This window comes from Schistocerca piceifrons, chromosome 2 (genome assembly GCF_021461385.2).
Source record: "Schistocerca piceifrons isolate TAMUIC-IGC-003096 chromosome 2, iqSchPice1.1, whole genome shotgun sequence".
Lineage (NCBI taxonomy): Eukaryota > Metazoa > Arthropoda > Insecta > Orthoptera > Acrididae > Schistocerca > Schistocerca piceifrons.
In genome coordinates, this window is record NC_060139.1 from 536784629 (window position 1) to 536804956 (window position 20328).

At 38.0% G+C, this 20328-nt stretch overlaps 1 protein-coding gene across 1 annotated transcript in view; it reads right to left on the reverse strand.

The window, feature by feature from the left end:
* Positions 1-20328, reverse strand: part of LOC124775555 (nose resistant to fluoxetine protein 6-like) — a 153157-nt gene that overhangs the window by 69643 nt on the left and 63186 nt on the right. Inside the window, exon 6 of the mRNA XM_047250384.1 lies at positions 9649-9845. Coding sequence (XP_047106340.1) covers positions 9649-9845 — 197 coding nt within the window. The remainder of the gene's footprint in view (positions 1-9648; positions 9846-20328) is intronic.

Sequence of the window (20328 nt, forward strand, 5' to 3'; positions counted from 1 at the left end):
TTGTGACTCATGGAATAATTATATGGCTATAAGATATACCTGAAAACTTACAACTGACAATGAGTTATACTTCCTGTGTGTGGTTTCACATGATAGTGGCACATATACTGTCAGTATGGAATGTAATATTCTCACAGGGCAGTATAACATGTACGGCCTGTCGAACATTTCCCATTGCTAGACAAGTGCCCTCTTGAGGTGAGCATTGGTGCATAGGTCTAGTATAAGGGCAGAAAACCTTTCGCGTAGAGTCAGTCTAAGTCCATCAGATGGAGTACGGGTCTATATGCACACTGAAATATGAGCATGTAACATTGTAGTAGGTCATCCCTAACACTGCACATTTCCTGGAATCATTCATAGCAGGTAAGTAACCACATTCACTATGCCATACAATGTCTTGTGTGAGTGAAATGCAACTGGTGGACAATCCAGGACGGAATGTAACAATATTATGAGAAGGAAAGTTGCTGCTCACTATATATTGGAGATGCTGAGTTGCAGATAGGCACAACAAAAAGATTTTCACACTTATAGCTTTTGGCCAATGGCCCTTGTCAACAACAGACACTCATACACACATACACACACACTCATGCAAACACAACTCACTCAGAGTAAAGTGTGTGAGTTGCGTTTGTGTGAGTGTGCGTGTGTGCATATGCGTGTCTATTGTTGACAAAGTCATTGGCCAAAGCAACCGGTGGATTATTACAAGTACTGAACAGTTCATCCACTTGAAGCCAACCATACACAATCACATAGGAGATGTGTAACCCAAAGTCTGCCAAAATGTCTTATGCCAGAGTTGGTGCAAATCTGATGGAACAACTTTGGACATGTGGGGAAAGATAATAATGCTGCTGGATGGTGTAGCATGTGCTCAACCATGTCCATATGGCTGTTAGACACATTCTCTTTCCAGGAATCTTCTTCAGTGCCATGAATTGACATTATGTGTGATATTAACTTCCTGCCTACTTTCCAATAGCTGTGCCCCACTGCTAATCATCTAGGATGTGGTCACACCTAACGGCAACCAAATGTGTTTGCTGTATCATCCTGCATCTATGTAAGTCAAATAAAATATGAAACATGCCATCCAAACCACTATATCCAAGATCTCTGGTCACATGACTTGTTGCAGGCACACAAAAAGATCTTGCACTGGCATGTTATGTATGTCATTTGTGTCCATTTTGTCCTGCCACAGATTAGTCTACAAGTGATATCAAGATGAAATATTTTACCGTGAAGTTTGTGGATAAAATCATTAGTGGTTCATGTTGTCATTTATGTTGTGAATAGCAATCTACTCCCAGTTACCTGAACATACAGTAGTATTAAATTACCAGAAATATGATTATGTGCAAGAAAAAAATCTCTAAATTGAAACAACAATGAATCAAAAAGAATAATGTCCAATTTTATTGGCATTGGCACAAAAAAATATTTTTGCCCTATTACCTCTGTTAGACAAGGAAGACTATTATGGAGTTAAGGCACGTTTTCAACTGGAAACCAGTTGTTTCCATGCAAGGAGAGAAGAGGAGGGCATTCCAGATATTAGGTGACAGACAAGGAGTATGCATGAACCAGGTGTTGTATGAAAAATTAGCTTAGAAGCCCCAGGTAAATAGTCGTTTTAGTATAGTACATATGTTAGGCAAAGGCAAATAAGTGACAATCTTTGAGCAAGAATGATTCGAAGGAGGATTCTGTGTCCTGTGGAGATTTTTTTATTGGGGTGGAGTCTGTTTTTTGAAGCTTGTTATCATGGAGTTGAATCAACTGCTTCTTTCTGTTAATCAGAGAAACATGAGTTTAGTTCCTGTAGATCCTATTGGTAGGTGGGGTTTCAGAAGTCGGGGTTTACACCTCAATGGGAATTGGAAGTGGATAGGAGAACATTTAACAGGGAATGCTGCCATTCATGGGAACATTGCTAAATCATCATGTAAGAGCAACAGCTGCTTTTAGTGCACACCCAGAGCTCAAACAATTTATATTGAGAAGACTTAGACAGAAATGTGTGAACATAAAAAGGAGGTTGAATCAAATTTAATACACAAAAATATTAAAGGGTAAAAAATTAAATTCACGAATTTAATTTTTAGGTAATGAACAGCATAACAACCAAGTAGACATATTACATCTTTCTGAACTTCAGTCAGTTAACCACTGAAATAAAAATTCTGTTTCTAAAGAGGTATGTCTAAGCACCATGTTACTGTAAATAAAGTGTGTAAGAGGTGTAACTTACATTAAGAAGGGATACAAATAAAATATAAGACATTGATATTCACAGATTTTCCAATGATCAGCAGTTTGGAGCTTGTAATAACACAAGCAAAAATTCATGAAACCACTAATATTGAAACACAATTCATAGGTCACCTGTTCAAAATTTCAAGAATAACATCTTTGTAACAGGAAAAGACCTGTAGGTAATTCAGATGGCAAGTAACTCACATAAATAGTATAAAGAAGAAAGTAAAAACAACCTGGAACATTATTACCCAAAACATAAATAAAATCAGTGAGGTAATGCAACAGCTAGGGCAGAAATGATGACACAGTAAAGTCAGTGACCACCAGATTTAATTATTACTTTCTCACAGTGACAACAAACATTACACCAACTACTAGAAGCCAGGCACATATGCATAGATTTACTTTACTGTTATGGACATAGTCTACACTGATAAGGTGGCCCCATTTAAATTACATAGTTTGGTAGGCAACTTTACAGTTAAAGGATTTCTTTAAAAATGCACACTTTTACTAATCTTGTGTTATCAGTGATTGCTAATTTAATAATTAAAAAAATGTACCTTTAGCACTGAGAAAGATTTCATCAGTAGTAACCATACATGTTAAAGACGTGCAGCTCTGATACAAAGACAGACGCCATGAATGAGTACATCTAGGTTGACATAGTTAGTAAACATTATATCTTTGTCCAGGGTGTGTGTCCATTCTGGAAACAACAGTTGTCACAATGCTGAGGTATGGCAACTTTCATATTTAGGTTGATACTGTTAGGCATGATACATCATCACAGGATTGGACAAATCCTTGGTAAGTTCCGGAGATATGTAGGACCAAATATCTATATGAAGGTCACACAACTCCAATTAATTATGAGGCATTGGTTCATGAGTGTGGAGTAGCATCTGATAGCAGATGTGTTCTATCAGGTTTAGATTAGACAAATTTGGTTGCCAAGATTTAAATGTGAGTTCTCTATCATACTCCTCAAACCACTGTAGCACCATTCTAGCCTTGCGATGCAGTCAGTTATTCTACTGCAAGATGCCATCGCCATCATGGAAGACATTAAGCATGAAGGGAAGCAGGTTACCAGAAATAATATTCACACAGTCTGCAGCTGTCATGGTGACATAATTACTACTGCAGGTTTGATTGAAGCCCAGGTGAACCTCTCCCATAACATAATACTCCAATCACCTGGATGACTGTATCCCTGGACATGACCATCAATCTGATGATTCAGCTGAACATGTAACACATTTCTATTGATCTATCATCAAACCTTGATGATCCTATGCCCACAGCAACAGGAAATGATTATAGTGTTAGATCAATATGGGAACATGTAAGGGTCATCTGCGGTAGAGCTCCATGTTCAAAAATATGTGCTGAACAGTGTAGTTCAAAAGACTTGTTCCTACACCAGCACTGAACTCTGCTGTCGGATCTGCTACTAACATTCACCTGCAGAGTGGTCAAGCCCCCAATCTCTACAATCTGTGATGAGGTGTGACTGTTCAACATCTTGTCAGATATTCATAGTTTCATCATCTTTCAACTGCTTTCCAAAGATTTATGCAAACAGATGACCAGCTTCACCATTTCTAAAATGCTTGTTCCAAGGCACTGGTCCATAACAATCTGTCCTTTATGAGAGTCACTTATGTCATTGGATTTCACCATTTTTGGTCCGTATCAGTGCTAGAATGATTCCTTGTTTGTCTTTTCTCTGCTTATGTTGCTAATTCGGTTCTGTTTTCTTTTTCTTTGAATTTATGGGGATTGTCAAACTCTTGTTTGTGGCAAATGAAAGCTTGTTCAACACATCTGCACCAGAATACAGAACATTACTCTGAACTTAGACAAAGAAAAAGTCTTCATGAAAATTATTTGTGGATCTCATGGCCGAAAATGAAAATTACAATTAATCTGAAACTAGCAATAAATACTATTAGTGGATCAGTGATCTTGATAATGAGTGTAAGGATTCCAAAACTTGGAAGAGGCTTTCATATTTTATGTAGTTATCTACTTTATAGTTTTCTTTGTTTTAAATTTTGTTGAAAGTATAGCTTCTTTATCTTAGTTGCCTAGAAGACAATAAATAGATCAAGAAGAAGTGGAAGTGTGTGGGATAACACAATACCTTTGTCTTCACGTTAACAGGAAGGTAGAAATTTCTAACTGAAAGCGTGCTGAACTGAGCTCGTTAATTTGCCTATTTAAGTGTTGACTTCATTTCTGGTTTGTTATTCAGCTGGACTCTAGGGTATTTTATGCATAGTGTTTCATTTCTGGCATAGGCAGGTTGCTTCTAATTGCATAAAATGTATGTGCCTTGTTACATTAAGACTAATACTATTTTCGCAGTCAGTTGTAGAACTGTAGAGCTATCATCTGGATTATGTCTGGTATTCCTAAGTATGGGCCCTCTGTTATCCGATAGAGTCATCAACAACATCATAGTTTTTGTATGAGCATAACAGTTTGGGAATATCACTTATATAGGTTAGAAATACGCACATATTCAATACCTATCATTGTGAGATCTTATAGTTTATGTTTCTCTGTTTGGAAGTTGGCAATAAAAGTGACTCTCCTAAGAATGGGAGAAGAGAATTCTTAATTACATCTTAGTAAGAATTAAGGGAATGAAGCAGGCTAGATTCAATGTATTGAGAGCAGACAATTATGCCATGCAGCTGTTAGTAGCTGTAAAGTAACAATAAAGCTTCATGGACTGCTTTATGAGGAACAATTATGTAGGGAACAAATATGGATGGGGTGCACCTCAATCTGCACTGCACTCAGTGCATTGAGTTAAGGCTACCCCCAGTGATAATCACATTGCCTGTTGTTATAGCAAAACAGACAACAGCATAAATAGCTCTGCCATCATGTAACAGTATTAGAGACCTTATACAATATGATTTCGCAGAACTAGTTATGCTGTTGTTTCCTTTAGTGAAATGTTGGGCCTATGTAAGGACTTTTGCAGATCTGCAATAGTCATGCATAGACTGTCAAAGTCCCTTGAGTGGTAGTGCTGCACAGCTGCACACAATGTGAGTTTGTCCCATAGCCAACTGTAGTCATCTGTGGGAGCATATCTTCACTGAATTTTCTATCATTGAATACTAATCAGTTCTGATAATTCTACAAATTAAATTTATTTTGAATGGAGGGATACTTGTTACAATTATACATGTGGGATAAATAAATGAAACGTAACATTTACAGTCATTTCTTCCAAGTTAGTGCTTGAATGCTGACTGTGTTGCAACAAAAGCTCTTTGATTCATTTTTGGACTTATGCAGTTGCATAGCTTACATGAATGTGTATTAACACACTATTATGCACTATTATGCCCTTCATTTGATACACATTAAGGGGGAGAAAGCCTTCACAAACCTACCTTCAAGTTCAGAATACATTTATTTGCAGACACAACAGGGGAAAACTTTCCAGTGCTTCTCAATTGCTTTAAAGTCAAACCACTAATTTTCTGAGATGTAATAAACACATAAACACCAATGGCACTATGAAGAAACACTAGTTTGCTGTCAGAAGTGGATTAATTTTGGTTCCAAATAGTTCAAAGGTCCCTAAAAAATTTCTCCACAGCTCTCTCAGTGATTCAACTGGTTTTCTGGTTTCCTACATCGCTATTCCACAGGTCATAGCATTTCTCTCAGAATTTTTGCCTATCATTAGCAATGGTACTGATAAATTAAATCACTTGGGAGCAGTTGACCATGAACTTCAGTGCTAAAGTCGTGGCTGACACATATAAACATGTACACATAGCTGTTCAAATACTGTTTTCTGTATTAGATAACTCCTGTCTAGAGTTAAAATGAACATGCACAACAGAATACAAAGAATACATTACATCACACTCAAAATTTTCACTGGTCACGAGCAGATATGGAAGGTCCACTACAGCCACTGATGAAGTAACTCATCTGAGGAATTACTATAATAAAAAAGAAAAAGATTTGTATACCACTGCATTTCATTTGTTAGCACTCTGGCCATGTTGTTATCTTATGCGAAGTATCTGTCTAGGATGTAGACAAATTATACCAACAATTTATTTTTCACTTTGAGACTGTAAACAAATATAATAAACAATGTCTGCTCTTTCTTTTACAGGCACTTGTGTAGAGTTCCTTAAGCACATTATCATTTCACATCTGACTAGTAATAAATGAAACTCCATTTGTCCACATACTATTCATCTAAATCTTCAAGGATGCTTTTAACAATAAAAATGAGAAACTCCTATTTAACATCAGTTTAATAATAAACATTAGTAAATTAAAAATAATGAAAAAGGGTATTGTAACAAAGAATTTTATTTGAAATTTGAATAAAGTAAAAGATAAAAATAAACTATGTACTTTTACATTAGACTACAGACCTACTTTGTTTCTATTCTGTTGATGTATGTTTATTAAATTTGTTTATGTATTTAATAATGTGTGTTAGAGCGTGTTTATGGTCCAGCCATAAGAATATTTATTTAATTTCAATTTATTTAAATCTAAATCCAGTATTTCAAATGTTTCATTCTGTTTGTAAGTGAATGTTGGCTTGAAGACGTGGCAGGAACACTCTAGCCAATCACAGTGCTCATGGATGGGTAGACTGGATGGAAGTGGGAGTTCTGAAGAGTATGGAGAGGACAGGGTAGACCTGGATGGTACAGTGCGACACACGCTCAGTTACAGGAGAGACTTGGAGAGTGTGGAGTGCTTTATGTGTGTTCGCAGGAGATAGAAATATTTCATAGTGCCAACTTGTGCACTTGTGAGATTTTCGTGGCTTCTGCACTGAAGGTATAGTTTGCAATTAGAAAAGAATATCTTGCATGCCATGATGATGCTCATAACTGATTACGTGAAGTAGGTATCTATTGTTTCTCTGTTATTCAACTTATATTTTATTTAATTGCTCAACCATCGACACCAATAAGTGTTTTGCAGTAATAAGGGGCATTCTTAAAGGTACTTCTGCCATCGTACTCATCATTTAAAGTTGTTAAAATAGTACCTGCAGAATTTATTTAATTGCAATCTTTCATGTATAAATGTTTATGTTACATTCAAAATTTGAATTGCCAAGTGATAGGAACCTTCAACCTTTCAATTCTTGTGTGTATTCATATTGTATACTGTAGACTCAGCAGTATTTGGCTTGTAATGCAGCAACTATGTATCCCGGCCCCTAGACAATGAAACCAGCCAAAACTTTCAATATTTCAACTCTGAGTCAGAGGGTACATAGTTGAGGACCACTCACCACATCATTTTATTTGAAAGCCCACAGAGCCAAATCTTATGTTTCCAGTAACCAACTTACTCCTAAGCCATTTCTGCTGGAAACCAACCCATATCACTGTCTTAAAATATTGGATAGTCGAACATATATTAATGTTTTGGATATCTATCAAATCCATCTATCCCAATTTAATATTTTCAGCTGTTGTATGGTAAGAAGCAAGCATTTAAATAATTCTTAATTTCTGTATATAACTTCACATTTCATCACAGCTTCAACATTAGTGTACCATCAAAGAAGTAAATTTCACAGAAATCATTGCATTTAGTGGAAATGTGAAAAAAACTATTTTACTGCTACATTACGGTTACTTAGCCATTTGTGAATAGTTGGTTTTAATTTTCTACATGTGTATCTTACATACTCACACCAATAACTTTATAAATTTGGGTACACAGGATGTTTGAGAAATAGGACGAATGAAAGAATGCTGCTTCTTCCCCACATTTGACATCCAAATAAGTAACATCCTAGTAAAAAACATCACTGAAATATAATTAATATTCCATAAACCCACCACGAGCTACTGTAAGAGCTTCTACTTTTTGAGATTGAATGAGAGAAAAACTGGCCGTGCTTCACCTGCATTACCAGACAACAAAATGTTTCTTTAATTGTATGAATATAATAGAGGGAAACATTCCACGCGGGAAAAATATATTTAAAAACAAAGATGATGTGACTTACCATACGAAAGCGCTGGCAGGTCGATAGAAACACAAACAAACACATACATGCACACAAAATTCTAGCTTTCGCAACCAATGGTTGCTTCGTCAGGAAAGAGGGAAGGAGAGGGAAAGACGAAAGGATGTAGGTTTTAAGGGAGAGGGTAAGGAGTCATTCCAATCCCGGGAGTGGAAAGACTTACCTTAGGGGGAAAAAAGGACAGGTATACACTCGCACACACACACACACACACACACACACACACACACACACACATATCCATCCGCACATACACAGACACAAGCAGACATTGGTGGCATACCAAATGAATCATAGGTTATGGAAGAAACAATATCTGTTTGACAGTTTTATACAATAAGTTGTTCTGAAAAAAGTGCAGTGCTGATATGGTGGAAAGAGTAGGGTTTATTTCTAAACAATTAGCCTGAAATTATTGTTGCTTTAATAATCAATGATGTTTTATATAAACATTAGTGCAGGTCACGCAGAGTAATACTTGTAAAATGAATTCTACTATCTGCCTCTCACCACAGTATTGTGTAGAGCATATGCCATTGTCATCATAACCAAGATTAAAATGAAATTATTTTGTAAACATTGTTAGTTGCTGTTCCTTGTGTACTGTCAATGTTGATAAGCTTTGCTTGGGGTATCAGTGAGCCACAATTAAGGGAAACTTAAACAGAACTACTCACACATAATCCTCCAGTTCACAGACACATTTATACCATAGCATTATGTATTATCACAGTTGCAATAATTCTTTAATGTTGTGCTTGAATTTGAGCTGCAGCTACAACAGTTTTAGCTGCTAGAGAGAAGACATGTCATTCACTCCATGTTGCTACCATAGGTTACAATATAATGGTAAATATTGAGCTTTTCTCTAAGTCCATTGCTCTCATACTTGTTTTAAGCATTGTACTTTTACTCTTATGTGAAATAACTTCATGTTATAAATACTTTTTTGCATGCAGACGAATTAGTTTGTTGCACTGAAACTTTTTAATTTTTTTTCCTTCATCTGACATTCATATCACACAGTTACTTTTTCCAAAGAGTTCGTATTTCAATGATGAATGCATCTTTTTTTGCTAGAGTACATTAATGCTGCTTTTTATGTTTAGCTAACACTGTGGCAAACTACTTCTGATTTATCATAAGTTTCATTCTATGCTGATCATGTCTTCATCATGTTACAGTATTCACAGGTGAGAAGAATATATTTAATGTCATTGTTTATCTAGTAACATAAAATTACAAAGGAGAAAAAATATTTAATTATAGTGGAGCTACTACCATTGGTGAAAAAGGCAGATTAAAAAACTATTACTACTCACTTAGCTCTGCGTTCTGGCACTGAAACTCTAATCTCAAATCCATATGCAACACCAAAATCTATTGCCAGTCCAATGATAAAACAGATAACCAAGAGGATTTTCCCTATTTTTGGCATTTTCCAGAGAGGGTACAGTAGAAGTGGTGATAACCAGAATAGCTGCATTGTCACTTGTAAATACCAGCTTTGACTCACACACTGAGAAATGAAAATAAAAACAGTTTCAACAAACAAATACACTAAAAATAGAAATAGTAAATATTCACTTTTATATTCTCCCTGAATTTCAGGAGTGAATCAAATTACCCTGTCCATTAATACATCATTTGACATTATCTTATAAGATTATATTACTAAGCTGAATACTAGAACTAAAATGTAATATTACAGCTTTCAAGCGCATGTATCTTTGAGGAATTGTTTTAACACATTGAATAGTCTTTATATGTGCCCAAAAAAATATGAAAACACAGACCAACTGTGCAAGGGAAGCTACATACTTGTTAATTCTACTTTACAATTGGTATTGTAATTATTACTTTACTTTCTAATTTTTATTTTTTCACAGGCAAATTTTCACTATCTAGAGGACATATAGGCTCTACAGCAAATGTTACAAAGTTCCCTATTAGATTATGCTTTGTACTTTCTAGATCAACAGACATAATATAGAATATCATAAAATGGGAAAATACTGGTAGAGCTGGGCAGTATCAATTATTTGGCCTATAGTTTGAAAGTTGAGCTCTCCCATGAAACTGCAATAATAATGGAGACCCAGTGCGTGATGTACTAATAAAGGTAACATTTTTGTTTACTTGACTGAATGCCAAGAATTCGCTCAGTTTCTCACCTACAATTGACCAGTAAGTGTTGTGAGAAACAGTTTAATGCTTGTAAAAAAGTTAACAGTGAAAACTTCACTTGAAGAGCTTCACAGGCTGTACAGACAGAGGAAGTTATTGTTAACTGTTCATTAATTGTATCATATGAACATTTACATAACTTTTTAAGTAATACTGTTGTGTAGTTATAGGGCTTTATATGCAAAGTTGTCTTGTTATAGGGTAATAAGGAACATGGTGAGAACGTATGCCAAGTAACTTGGGTCCAGCGGAAGGTGCAAATCCAATTTCATTTTCCCGGAAAATGCAGGAAAGGCCACACGCCAAGGGAAAATGAGCATTAGGAGAGCTTTAGAAGATTTTGCTGTACCATACAAAACCCTTAACGATAAGATATGGAATAAGTGTAAACACAAGATGGATGTGCCAACAGCTTTAAACAGCAAACAGGAGGAAATACTTGTTGAGGATTTATTGATATGTGTCAAGTGGGGTTTTCCACTGAGAAACATAGATGTATGCAACACTGTACAGGTTACCTTAACCATGCAAAGAAAATGGAAAACACATTTAAAGTCAATCAGCCAGGATTAGAGTGGGCTCATGCATTTCTGAGAAGAAACACCAAACTGATAGTGAGAATTGGAGAGAACACAAAAAGAGTTATATCAACTGTTTGGATGCAGAACATTATATTAATCTTAGGGAAATGTTGGATGGAGTTAGTGACTCTAATATAATTAACAACACCAAAATAAAATCTTCTGATGACCCAAGACAGGTGATGGTGTTTGTCAAAAGAGGTTTGAAGTATCCCGTGAGAATTTTAGACACATCTAAAACTAGTATCAGTATTATGATGGCAGCAGCTGCAGATGGAACATTGCTACCCCCATTTACTGTTTATGAAAGTAAGCCTGTATGATTACTTGGACTGAGGGAAATGTCGATGGAGCTGGTTACAACAGGAATATGAGTGAGTGGTTTGATCTTAACACATTTGAATCATGGTTAATGAAAATTTTGTTGCTCTATGCCAAGAAATTGCAAGGACACAAGATTATGAATGGGGATAACTTATCCAGTTATATCTTAATAAGTGTCATCAAGATTTGTGAGGAATATGACATTATATTTGTCTTCTTGCCTCCAAATGTGACCCACCCTTACCAGCCTCTTGGCGTGACATTCGTTTGCCCCTTAAAGATAGTACAGCAATGTATGTTAGATGAATGGAAGAAATCCAACAGAGGAGTGATGTACAAGTCAGTATCTCATAAACTGTTGAAAGAAAATTTGATGAAGATAGGTATGAATTCTGTGGCTAACATAATAACACTGGTTTTGTGTCTTTCTGTCCTGAAGAAGTGTTGCATAAGATTCCACAAAATAAGAATGATTAACACTGATAAACCCTCCTGGGCTGCATTCTTTGAAGAACAACTCCAGCAAGCCTGAGTTGTTGGCCCAAATACAAGCACACCTTTCCACTATACAAAGCACCTGACTTTACCTCTGGGGAAAGGCATGGAGGTTAAGGATTTGGTCACTTGTGATATAGAGGATACAAGGAAAGTGCAGAGTCACAAGAAGACGAAAATATGCTGGAAACAAGTAACTAAGGCTCTGAAGTGCTAGACTCATGTCAATTTTCCCTTAAAGATACCACTTCAACTTAAGTCAAAACAGGAATAACACAGCAATTACTAAGTGGTGCTATTGTTCTATTCCCAGGAAAGAAAAGAATTCAACATTTTATTGGCCAGATAATAAGAAAGACAAATTTGAGACTCTATGAAGTTAATTTCATCTGAAAAATAAACACTGGAGCCACAACCTTTTTTGTATTCTCAAATGTTGCAAACACAATGGACATAGGAAAAGAATAAATCGTCACAGCAATGGAGCCAATACATTGCAAATGAGGGAAATTTATTTTCTCTGATACTGATATTAGGTCTATGAAGTAGGTTAAATCTGATTGTCGAGTTTAAAACGTTTGACTTTTCTTGTTCTTATAGTTAAAAGCGTAGGCCAATTTTTATTTATTTTGTAACTACAGTAGTGTTTTAACTTTTTTTAAAGCATAATATTTTCATTGTTGTAAAAGTATAACACTGATAATCAAGCAAAATAAACCCTGATCAAAATTATGCCATACCATGGGGTAACACTGATCAGCAATTCCTTTCCCATAGTCATGACATATTCGCTTGTTTCGATTTTCTATTATTATCAAACGAAAATTAATATGCTTTAACGTAAGTTTCATTCCAAGCATTCAGGTGAAAAAATTCATAAAAATTAAGTAAAGTTCATTTCATTTATAAAACAATAAGTAAAATAATTCCTAGATTATATAGACAGTTCTCTTAAAAATATCCTTACTATTACTGATCATTATTGAACTTCATAGGAGCAGAAGTTGAATTTGCAAACACAGAAGTGTTTAAACAGAAATATTAAAATTATTATATTTGGAGAGTTTTAGAACTGTTAAAAGGGTTATATTAAAATTACTATATTCGAGGATTTTAACACCGAATGCATAGTGAATGCATTATCATAGCCAAGATAAACACTATCCCCACACCCACCACAGTAGTGCAAATTTACATGCACCACAGATGAAGAATAGATTTGATGTAACTTCAGTCATGATGCATACGATTTCAGAGAGAATGTGTCACACAGTTCACAGGTCCACTTATAGCGGGTTCCTGGGTTGGCCCCCCTGGTGTACTATGGTGTGCCAGCAAAGAAACAGTGTTATTTAATTGATTGTAAATGAGTGCTCGGCCTATTCTTTATGCTGTCTTACTGTTGTCCAGCCAGTGTGTTCAGACTAAGCACAACCTGTATCTTACATGTTGCTCTATAAAATACTATGTTCCATAAATCCTGATTGAAGGAATGCACGATGAGATAAAAGAAATTATTCAGATAGTTAAGATGGACAAAAATTTTATTGTGACGGGGGATTGGAATTTGATAGTAGCAAAAGGAAGAGAAGGAAAAATGGTAGGTGAATATGGACTGGGGGAAAGGAATGACAGAGGAAGCCAACTGGTAGAATTTTGCAAAGAGTACCTAGTGATAACACTTGGATTAAGAATCATGAAAGAAGGCTGCATATGTGGAAGAAACGTGGAGATGTCAGAAGGTTTCAGGCTGATTATGTAATGGTAAAACAGAGATTATGGAACCAGATTTTAAATTGTAAGGCACTTTCAGGGGCAGATGTGGACTCTGACCACAATTTATTGATTATGAACTGTAGATTAAAGCTGAAGAAATTGTAAAAAGGTAGGAAATTAAGGAGATGGGACATGGGTAAGTCAAAAGAATGAAAAGTCATTGAGAATTTCAGAGGGAGCATTAGGCAACAACTGAGTAGAACACGGGAAAGGAATGCAGTAGAAGACAAATGAGTACCTTTGAGAGACAAAATAGAGAAGGCAGCAGTGGATCAAATAGGTAAAAAGACAAGGCCTAGAAGAAATACTTGGATATCACAGGAGATATTGAATTAAACTGGTAAAAGGAGAAAATATAAAAATGAAGTAAATGAAGCAGGCAAAAGGGAATACAAACATCTAAACAATGACATTGACAAGACGTGCAAAAGAGCTAAAGAGGAATGGCTAAAGGACAAATGTAAGGATTTAGAACCATATTTCACTAGGGGAAAAATAGATACCACCTACAGGAAAATTAAAGAAGCCTTTGAAGAAAAGAGGAGCAGTTGTATCAACACCAAGAGCTCTGATGGAAAACCAGTACTAAGCAAAAAAGGGTAAGTTTGAATGTGGAAAGAGTATACAGAGAGGCTATACAAGGGAAATAGACTTGAAGGCAATATTATAGAAAGGGGACAGGATGCAGATGAGGATGAAAGGGTGGGATGGGGAATATTATATTGCGAGAACCTGATAGAGCAATGAAAGACCTAAGTCAAAACGAGGGCCCTGGTGTAGATGGTAGCCTTGGGAGAGCCAGACTGACAAAATTGTTCCATTTGGGGAGCAAGATTTATGAGACAAGAAGACTGTAATAATTCAAATTACAAAGAACCCAGCTGCTCTCTGGTGTGAATATTACTGAACGATCGTCATAATAAGTCATGGTAGCAATATACTAACATGACTTACTTGAGAATGGAAAAACTAATAGAAGCTGACCTCAAGGAAGATCAGTTTGGATTCTGAAGAAATGTAGGAACATATGAGACGGTACAGACTCTACAACTTCTCTTAGAACAGTCAAGGAAAAGCATACCTTCATTTACAGAATTTGTAGACTTAGAGGAAGATCTTGACATTGTTGACTGGAATACTCTCTCTGAAGTTTTGAAAGCAGCACGGGTAAAATACAGGGGGTGAAAGGTTATTTACAACTTGTACAGAAACTAGATGGCATTTATAAGAGTCGAGGGGCATGAAAGAGAAGCAGAGGTCATGAAGGAAGTGAGACAGGGTTGAACCTACCCTCAATATTACTCAATTTTAATATCACAAGCAGTAAAGGAAACCAAAGAAAAATTTGGAGTAGGAATTAAAAATCAGTGCAAAGAAATAAAACCTTGAGATTTGCTGATGACATTGTAGTTCTTTTCAGAGACAACAAATGACTTGGAAGAGCAATTGAACAGAATGGGCAGTGTCTTGAAGTGAGGATATAAGATGAATAGCAATAAAAGCAAAACAAGGATAATAGAATGTACTCATATTAAATCAGCCAGTGCTGAGGGATTAGGTCAGGAAACAAGACACCAAATGTATTAAATGAGTTTTGTTATTTTGGCAGCAAAATAACTCATGATGGCTGAAGTAGAGAGGATACAAAATGTAGATTGTCAATGGCAGGAAAAGAATTTCTGAAAAAGAAAAATTGGTTAACACTGAATATAAATTTAAGTCTCAGAAAGCTTTTCTGAAAATATTTGTATGAAATATAGCCATGTAGGAAGTGAAAAACGTATGGTAAACAGTTTAGACAAGAAGACAATATAAGCTCTTGGCTGGATGGGGGGGGGGGGGGGGGGGGGTTGTGCTACAGAAGAGTGCTGAAGGTTAAGAGGGTCAATCACATAACTAATGAGGAAGTACTGAATAGAATTGGGGAGAAAAGAAATTTGTTGCACAACCTAACAAGAAGAAGAGATCATCAAGGGATCATCGATTTAGTAACTGAGGGAAGTGTGGGGGGGTAAAAACCATAGAGTGAATCCAAGAGAATACAGTAAGCAGATTTAGAAAGATGTAGGTTGCAGCAGTTATTCAGAAATAAAGAGGCTTGCACAGGATAGAATAGCATGGAGAGCTGTAGAAAACCAGTCTTCAGACTGAATACCACGACAGTACCAACACTTACCTTCTTGGTCAATGACAAGTACAGGCAAAAAGAAATCATGATTTTGTATTAAGTTGTTTCTCACAGCTACACTTATGAGAAGAAATTAAAATATTGTTAATATTGATACCTTTATCGTCTTATCATACATAATGTGGTTTGCTTCAAAATGCTGAAAGAACATGACAATTTGCACTGCTATTTATACATAGTGTTACGTGGAGCCAGAATTATTTCTATCCCTATCTGTAGTTCCCAATATTCATAGTAGACTGGTTCCTAAATGAAAAAAGTTTTGAATCTGCAGAGGATATGTAGAATTGGTTGAGTATCATTTGTTTGAAGTCAAATGTACGTGTAATCATGTAATGTCACTTATATGTTTAAACAACTTGTCAGAAATTTCCGAGACAAAGGGAGTGGCATAAAAATATTTTAATAGAACTTAAGAAATCTTTCAAGTATTAGAGAAAAGGTACTGTTGTCTCTTCAAAAAATAAGAGAATCAGTTGATAGAATACAGGTGCGTGTGCTTTGATTGAACACATATATTTAGAAAGCTACATAGTCAGTTCTTATTACTGTAGGATTACGGTGACTTAAAGAAGATGTGATGACAATTTCATTTATTACAACACTGACACTTACTGACTCTAGAAATAAGTCAGTAATCCACTGAATAACATTTTGAATGTGCTGCAGTCAAATTACAGCTAGAAATGCAGTGCTTTAAGATTATGAAAGTTTACATGGCACCAGCAGGAAGGCTTTTAAAATTCTAGCTCATCTGGTAATACTCACAATAGAACATTGTAATAACAACAGCAGCCTTAAGGTATGTGAAAGTTTTGTTTTACAAATGTTATCAGTCAGAAACAGTATGCATTGTTTATGTTTAGCTTCAGCTTACTCCCAAAGATCTAATTTCCAAGTAGAACAGATGCCTCAAAGAAGACAACCTGTTCCTATACCCCACATATTTCACTGAAATAATGTGGACTAAGCTAAACTGCCTGCCAGATCATGATGGTCAGATGACAGCCTTACACCCTGTCAACAGGAAACTAGTGTGGCATAGATACATCACATCGACCACACAAATTTCAATCTTTGGAGCATTAACTGCTCTGACGAGCCACCATGTTTAATTCAATCTGCCTTTGTACTTCATGCAGTGTTCATGTGTATCAGTCTTTATGGTAAAATGTATGTGTATATAGGATACTTGGGAACTGTTTATTCATATATTATGATCTGTATCCAGAATCCTATATTGGTGAACCCGGACAAAAAGTTCTGCGACTTCCGCGCCCGTCATACAGAATCAACAGGTTTCACATACAATGCCATGGCTACATCACTGAACATTCTTTACAAAGATTTGGAGGCCCAGCTCTTACAACCAGGCTAACACAACCCTCTGCCTTTGGTTATTTTGCAGCTAATGGACAATGATCTACGATCTTTGATGAGGATAACCTCTACTTTAGCAACTCTACAATGACAGAGTGTTACACAGTTACCTCAGACCATGGACTTAGGTTTTGTTTTGCTGGATTACGCACAACAATAAGTGAAAAGTGAAGTGGATGATCTACTAAATAGTGTGTCGATAGATCACTCGTACGAAGTTCAAAGGGACTGAAATTCACACACGTGCTTTGATCCTCTAAGTGCCACAACGTCGGTTACAGTAGTGCCATGTGCAATGCCACCATTTGTGCAAAACACACACAAAGCCAACTATTACCAAGCTACGCCAGGCTCACCTTCCTCACAAATCAGTAACAGACATTTTTATGCCTCCAGTTTGCCAGAACAAACCACCGGATCAGCGACACAGTTTCGCGACCACTTGGGTACGAGTGCACTCAACATAGCCTATTTACCCAGCAACATTGTACTATGACAATGCGACAGCCAACAGGTTTCACCAGTGTTTTATGGTGCTACCATGAAGAGCACATGACCAGTGTGCACGGGAAACTGTTGTTGTTGCCTCTTTAAGCTCCAGGCCACTGCCCCCCCTCCCCCCCCCCCCTCCCCCCCCCCCCCCCTCCACGTCACCCATGGAGGACCCTCGATTCTGACCATACAACTGATCACTCTTTCTGCAGTACTGTCTGCATCTGCCACACCAGCTTTCTGCGTCATTTCTGAGTTGGACAATGTCAGTACTATACCTGCACCGAGTAAGGTGGCGCAGTGGTTAGCACACTGGACTCACATTCGGGAGGATGACGGTTCAATCCTGCATCCAGCCATCCTGATTTAGATTTTCCATGATTTCCCTAAATCGCTCCAGGCAAATGCCGGGATGGTTCGTTTGAAAGGGCACGGCCGACTTCCCTGCCCTTCCCTAATCCGATGAGACCGATGACCTCACTGTTTGGTCTCTTCCCCCAAACAACCCAACCCTATACCTGCAATATCCAGTATAGTTTGCGTGCCCTCATTATGTGCTGCTCACCTGTTCACTTCTATGGTACCGACTGTGCCTGCCGTATCATGTTTTCGGGTGTCTTCAGAGACATTACAACCAGCCATTGTTCTGAATGTGTGTGCTACTAACATTTCCGCTCCAGTGATACCGGGTCCCAGCATGAACTCATGTTCAGTGGGACCGCAGGCCTTCCAAGACATGCTGCAGCCACCTTTGTATCCACCTCCAGGCCACCTACCCAAGCTACCTCCACTATACGAAGACAATCCAGTTTCATGGCTCACACTGGTGGAGCAGCTCTTCAAGCTGCATCGAGTGACTGACGACAACTCCAATTTCCTATGTTTGGTCACACACCTTCACGAACACTCAGATTTAATTTGTGATCTCCTACTTTCGCCTCCACCACCATCGAATTATGAGTTCACCAAGAAAACGATTTTGGACCGACTTGCGTACTCGCCACATGAATTGATAATCAAGATTCTGTATGAGGAGCACCTGGGGGACCGCACTGAGTCACAACTTTGGCACTGCCTCAGGTTACTCATGAGGGAACACACGATGCCAGATGTCACCCTGTGGGTGGTATGGTCTGCCAAGTTATCTACTTACCTACAGATACACCTACTGCCACACTCTTTTGAGTCTATCAGTTCTCGCCTATGCATCACAGATCAGCTGTATGCGCTCCTGGGCCAGAAACACCCCGCTCATCCACCATCGCTGTGTGACACTACACCTCCTGTTTACCAGCCGTCTGCAGGCAGGGGCAGGGCCCGTTCTGCTTCCAAGCCTTCTACGTCACCAGGCAGTACTCATTCACTCTTTCCAAGCACTCAAGAATTGCCCATGATCCATACATCCCGGTTTACATCCCAGAACAGATCAATGAGAACAAGCCTCCCTCGCTATCACAGTCACTGCCACCACGACATCCAGCTCATCTGCACTATTGGTACCACAAGATTTTTGGGGCTGAGGCCAAGAAGTGCAGGTTACCTTGCCAACACCCAAACGCCGACTACAGGAACTAAGTGACGCCAAGTCCTGCAGGGAACTTCACAGGCTTCTCCTAACATTGCACTCCGTCCACTCATCCCCTCGCCCGAATGGTCATTTATACGTGACAGACATTTCATCGCAGTTTGTCTACCTAATTGACAATGGCACTGACATGTCTATCATACCTCGATCGTTGGCTCCTACTGACTTTTCACCGACGAAGTCTCTCCTACGAGCTGTCAACGCAACAACATTACAAACTGTTGGTTCTGTGAAAGTGATGGTGCACCTATCCCCTTCTCTGTGTTTCTTGTGGACCTTCTACATCGCCGACATCGATGAACCAATTCTCGGTATGGATTTTTTGTCCCATTTCAAGCTCTCCCCGAATGTAGTCCAGTGTGCAGTGTTACACCACCTGTCTAACACTCAGATACCATTATCCGGCACCCATTCTCCTTGTTCCGTTTCCGCCGCAACATGGGATATAGTTCATGAGTGTTCCGCCCTCACGGGCAAGATTGTGACCTGTGTCACTAACCTACTTTCAGAATATGACTCAGCAGTGCACCTCCGCTGGGAGAACGATGAGCTGAAACAACGCATTGCTCACACTTACAATGAGCTCGTTGCGGCCTGCACCTCGCTGTTGAAACTGCAATCTGCAGTTCCTTTACCAGATCAAACTTGATTGCCAAGCATCAGTTTGAACACTCATCAGGTTAGTTCAAAAACATTCATTGTGTGTGACAATTCGCATTCAGTAACCTCCACACTGCCCAAGTGCTCACTACATGCAGTGCCTCATGTTTCAAACAGTATCTCTAATAACAGTCACTCGGGCAGCACGATCATGCCCATTACACAGGTGGCTGCCCCACTTGTTGTTAATCATTCCCCCTCTCTCGCACGCCAGCCAAGCAACTCGATGGCCATCATTGTCTCTCGCGCAATGCCAGCGCCTCTCTCACCCACGACGGCTGCCCAAGGCAAAGCTAACAACAGACAGTTGTTGTGCACCTCACTCTGCACCGTG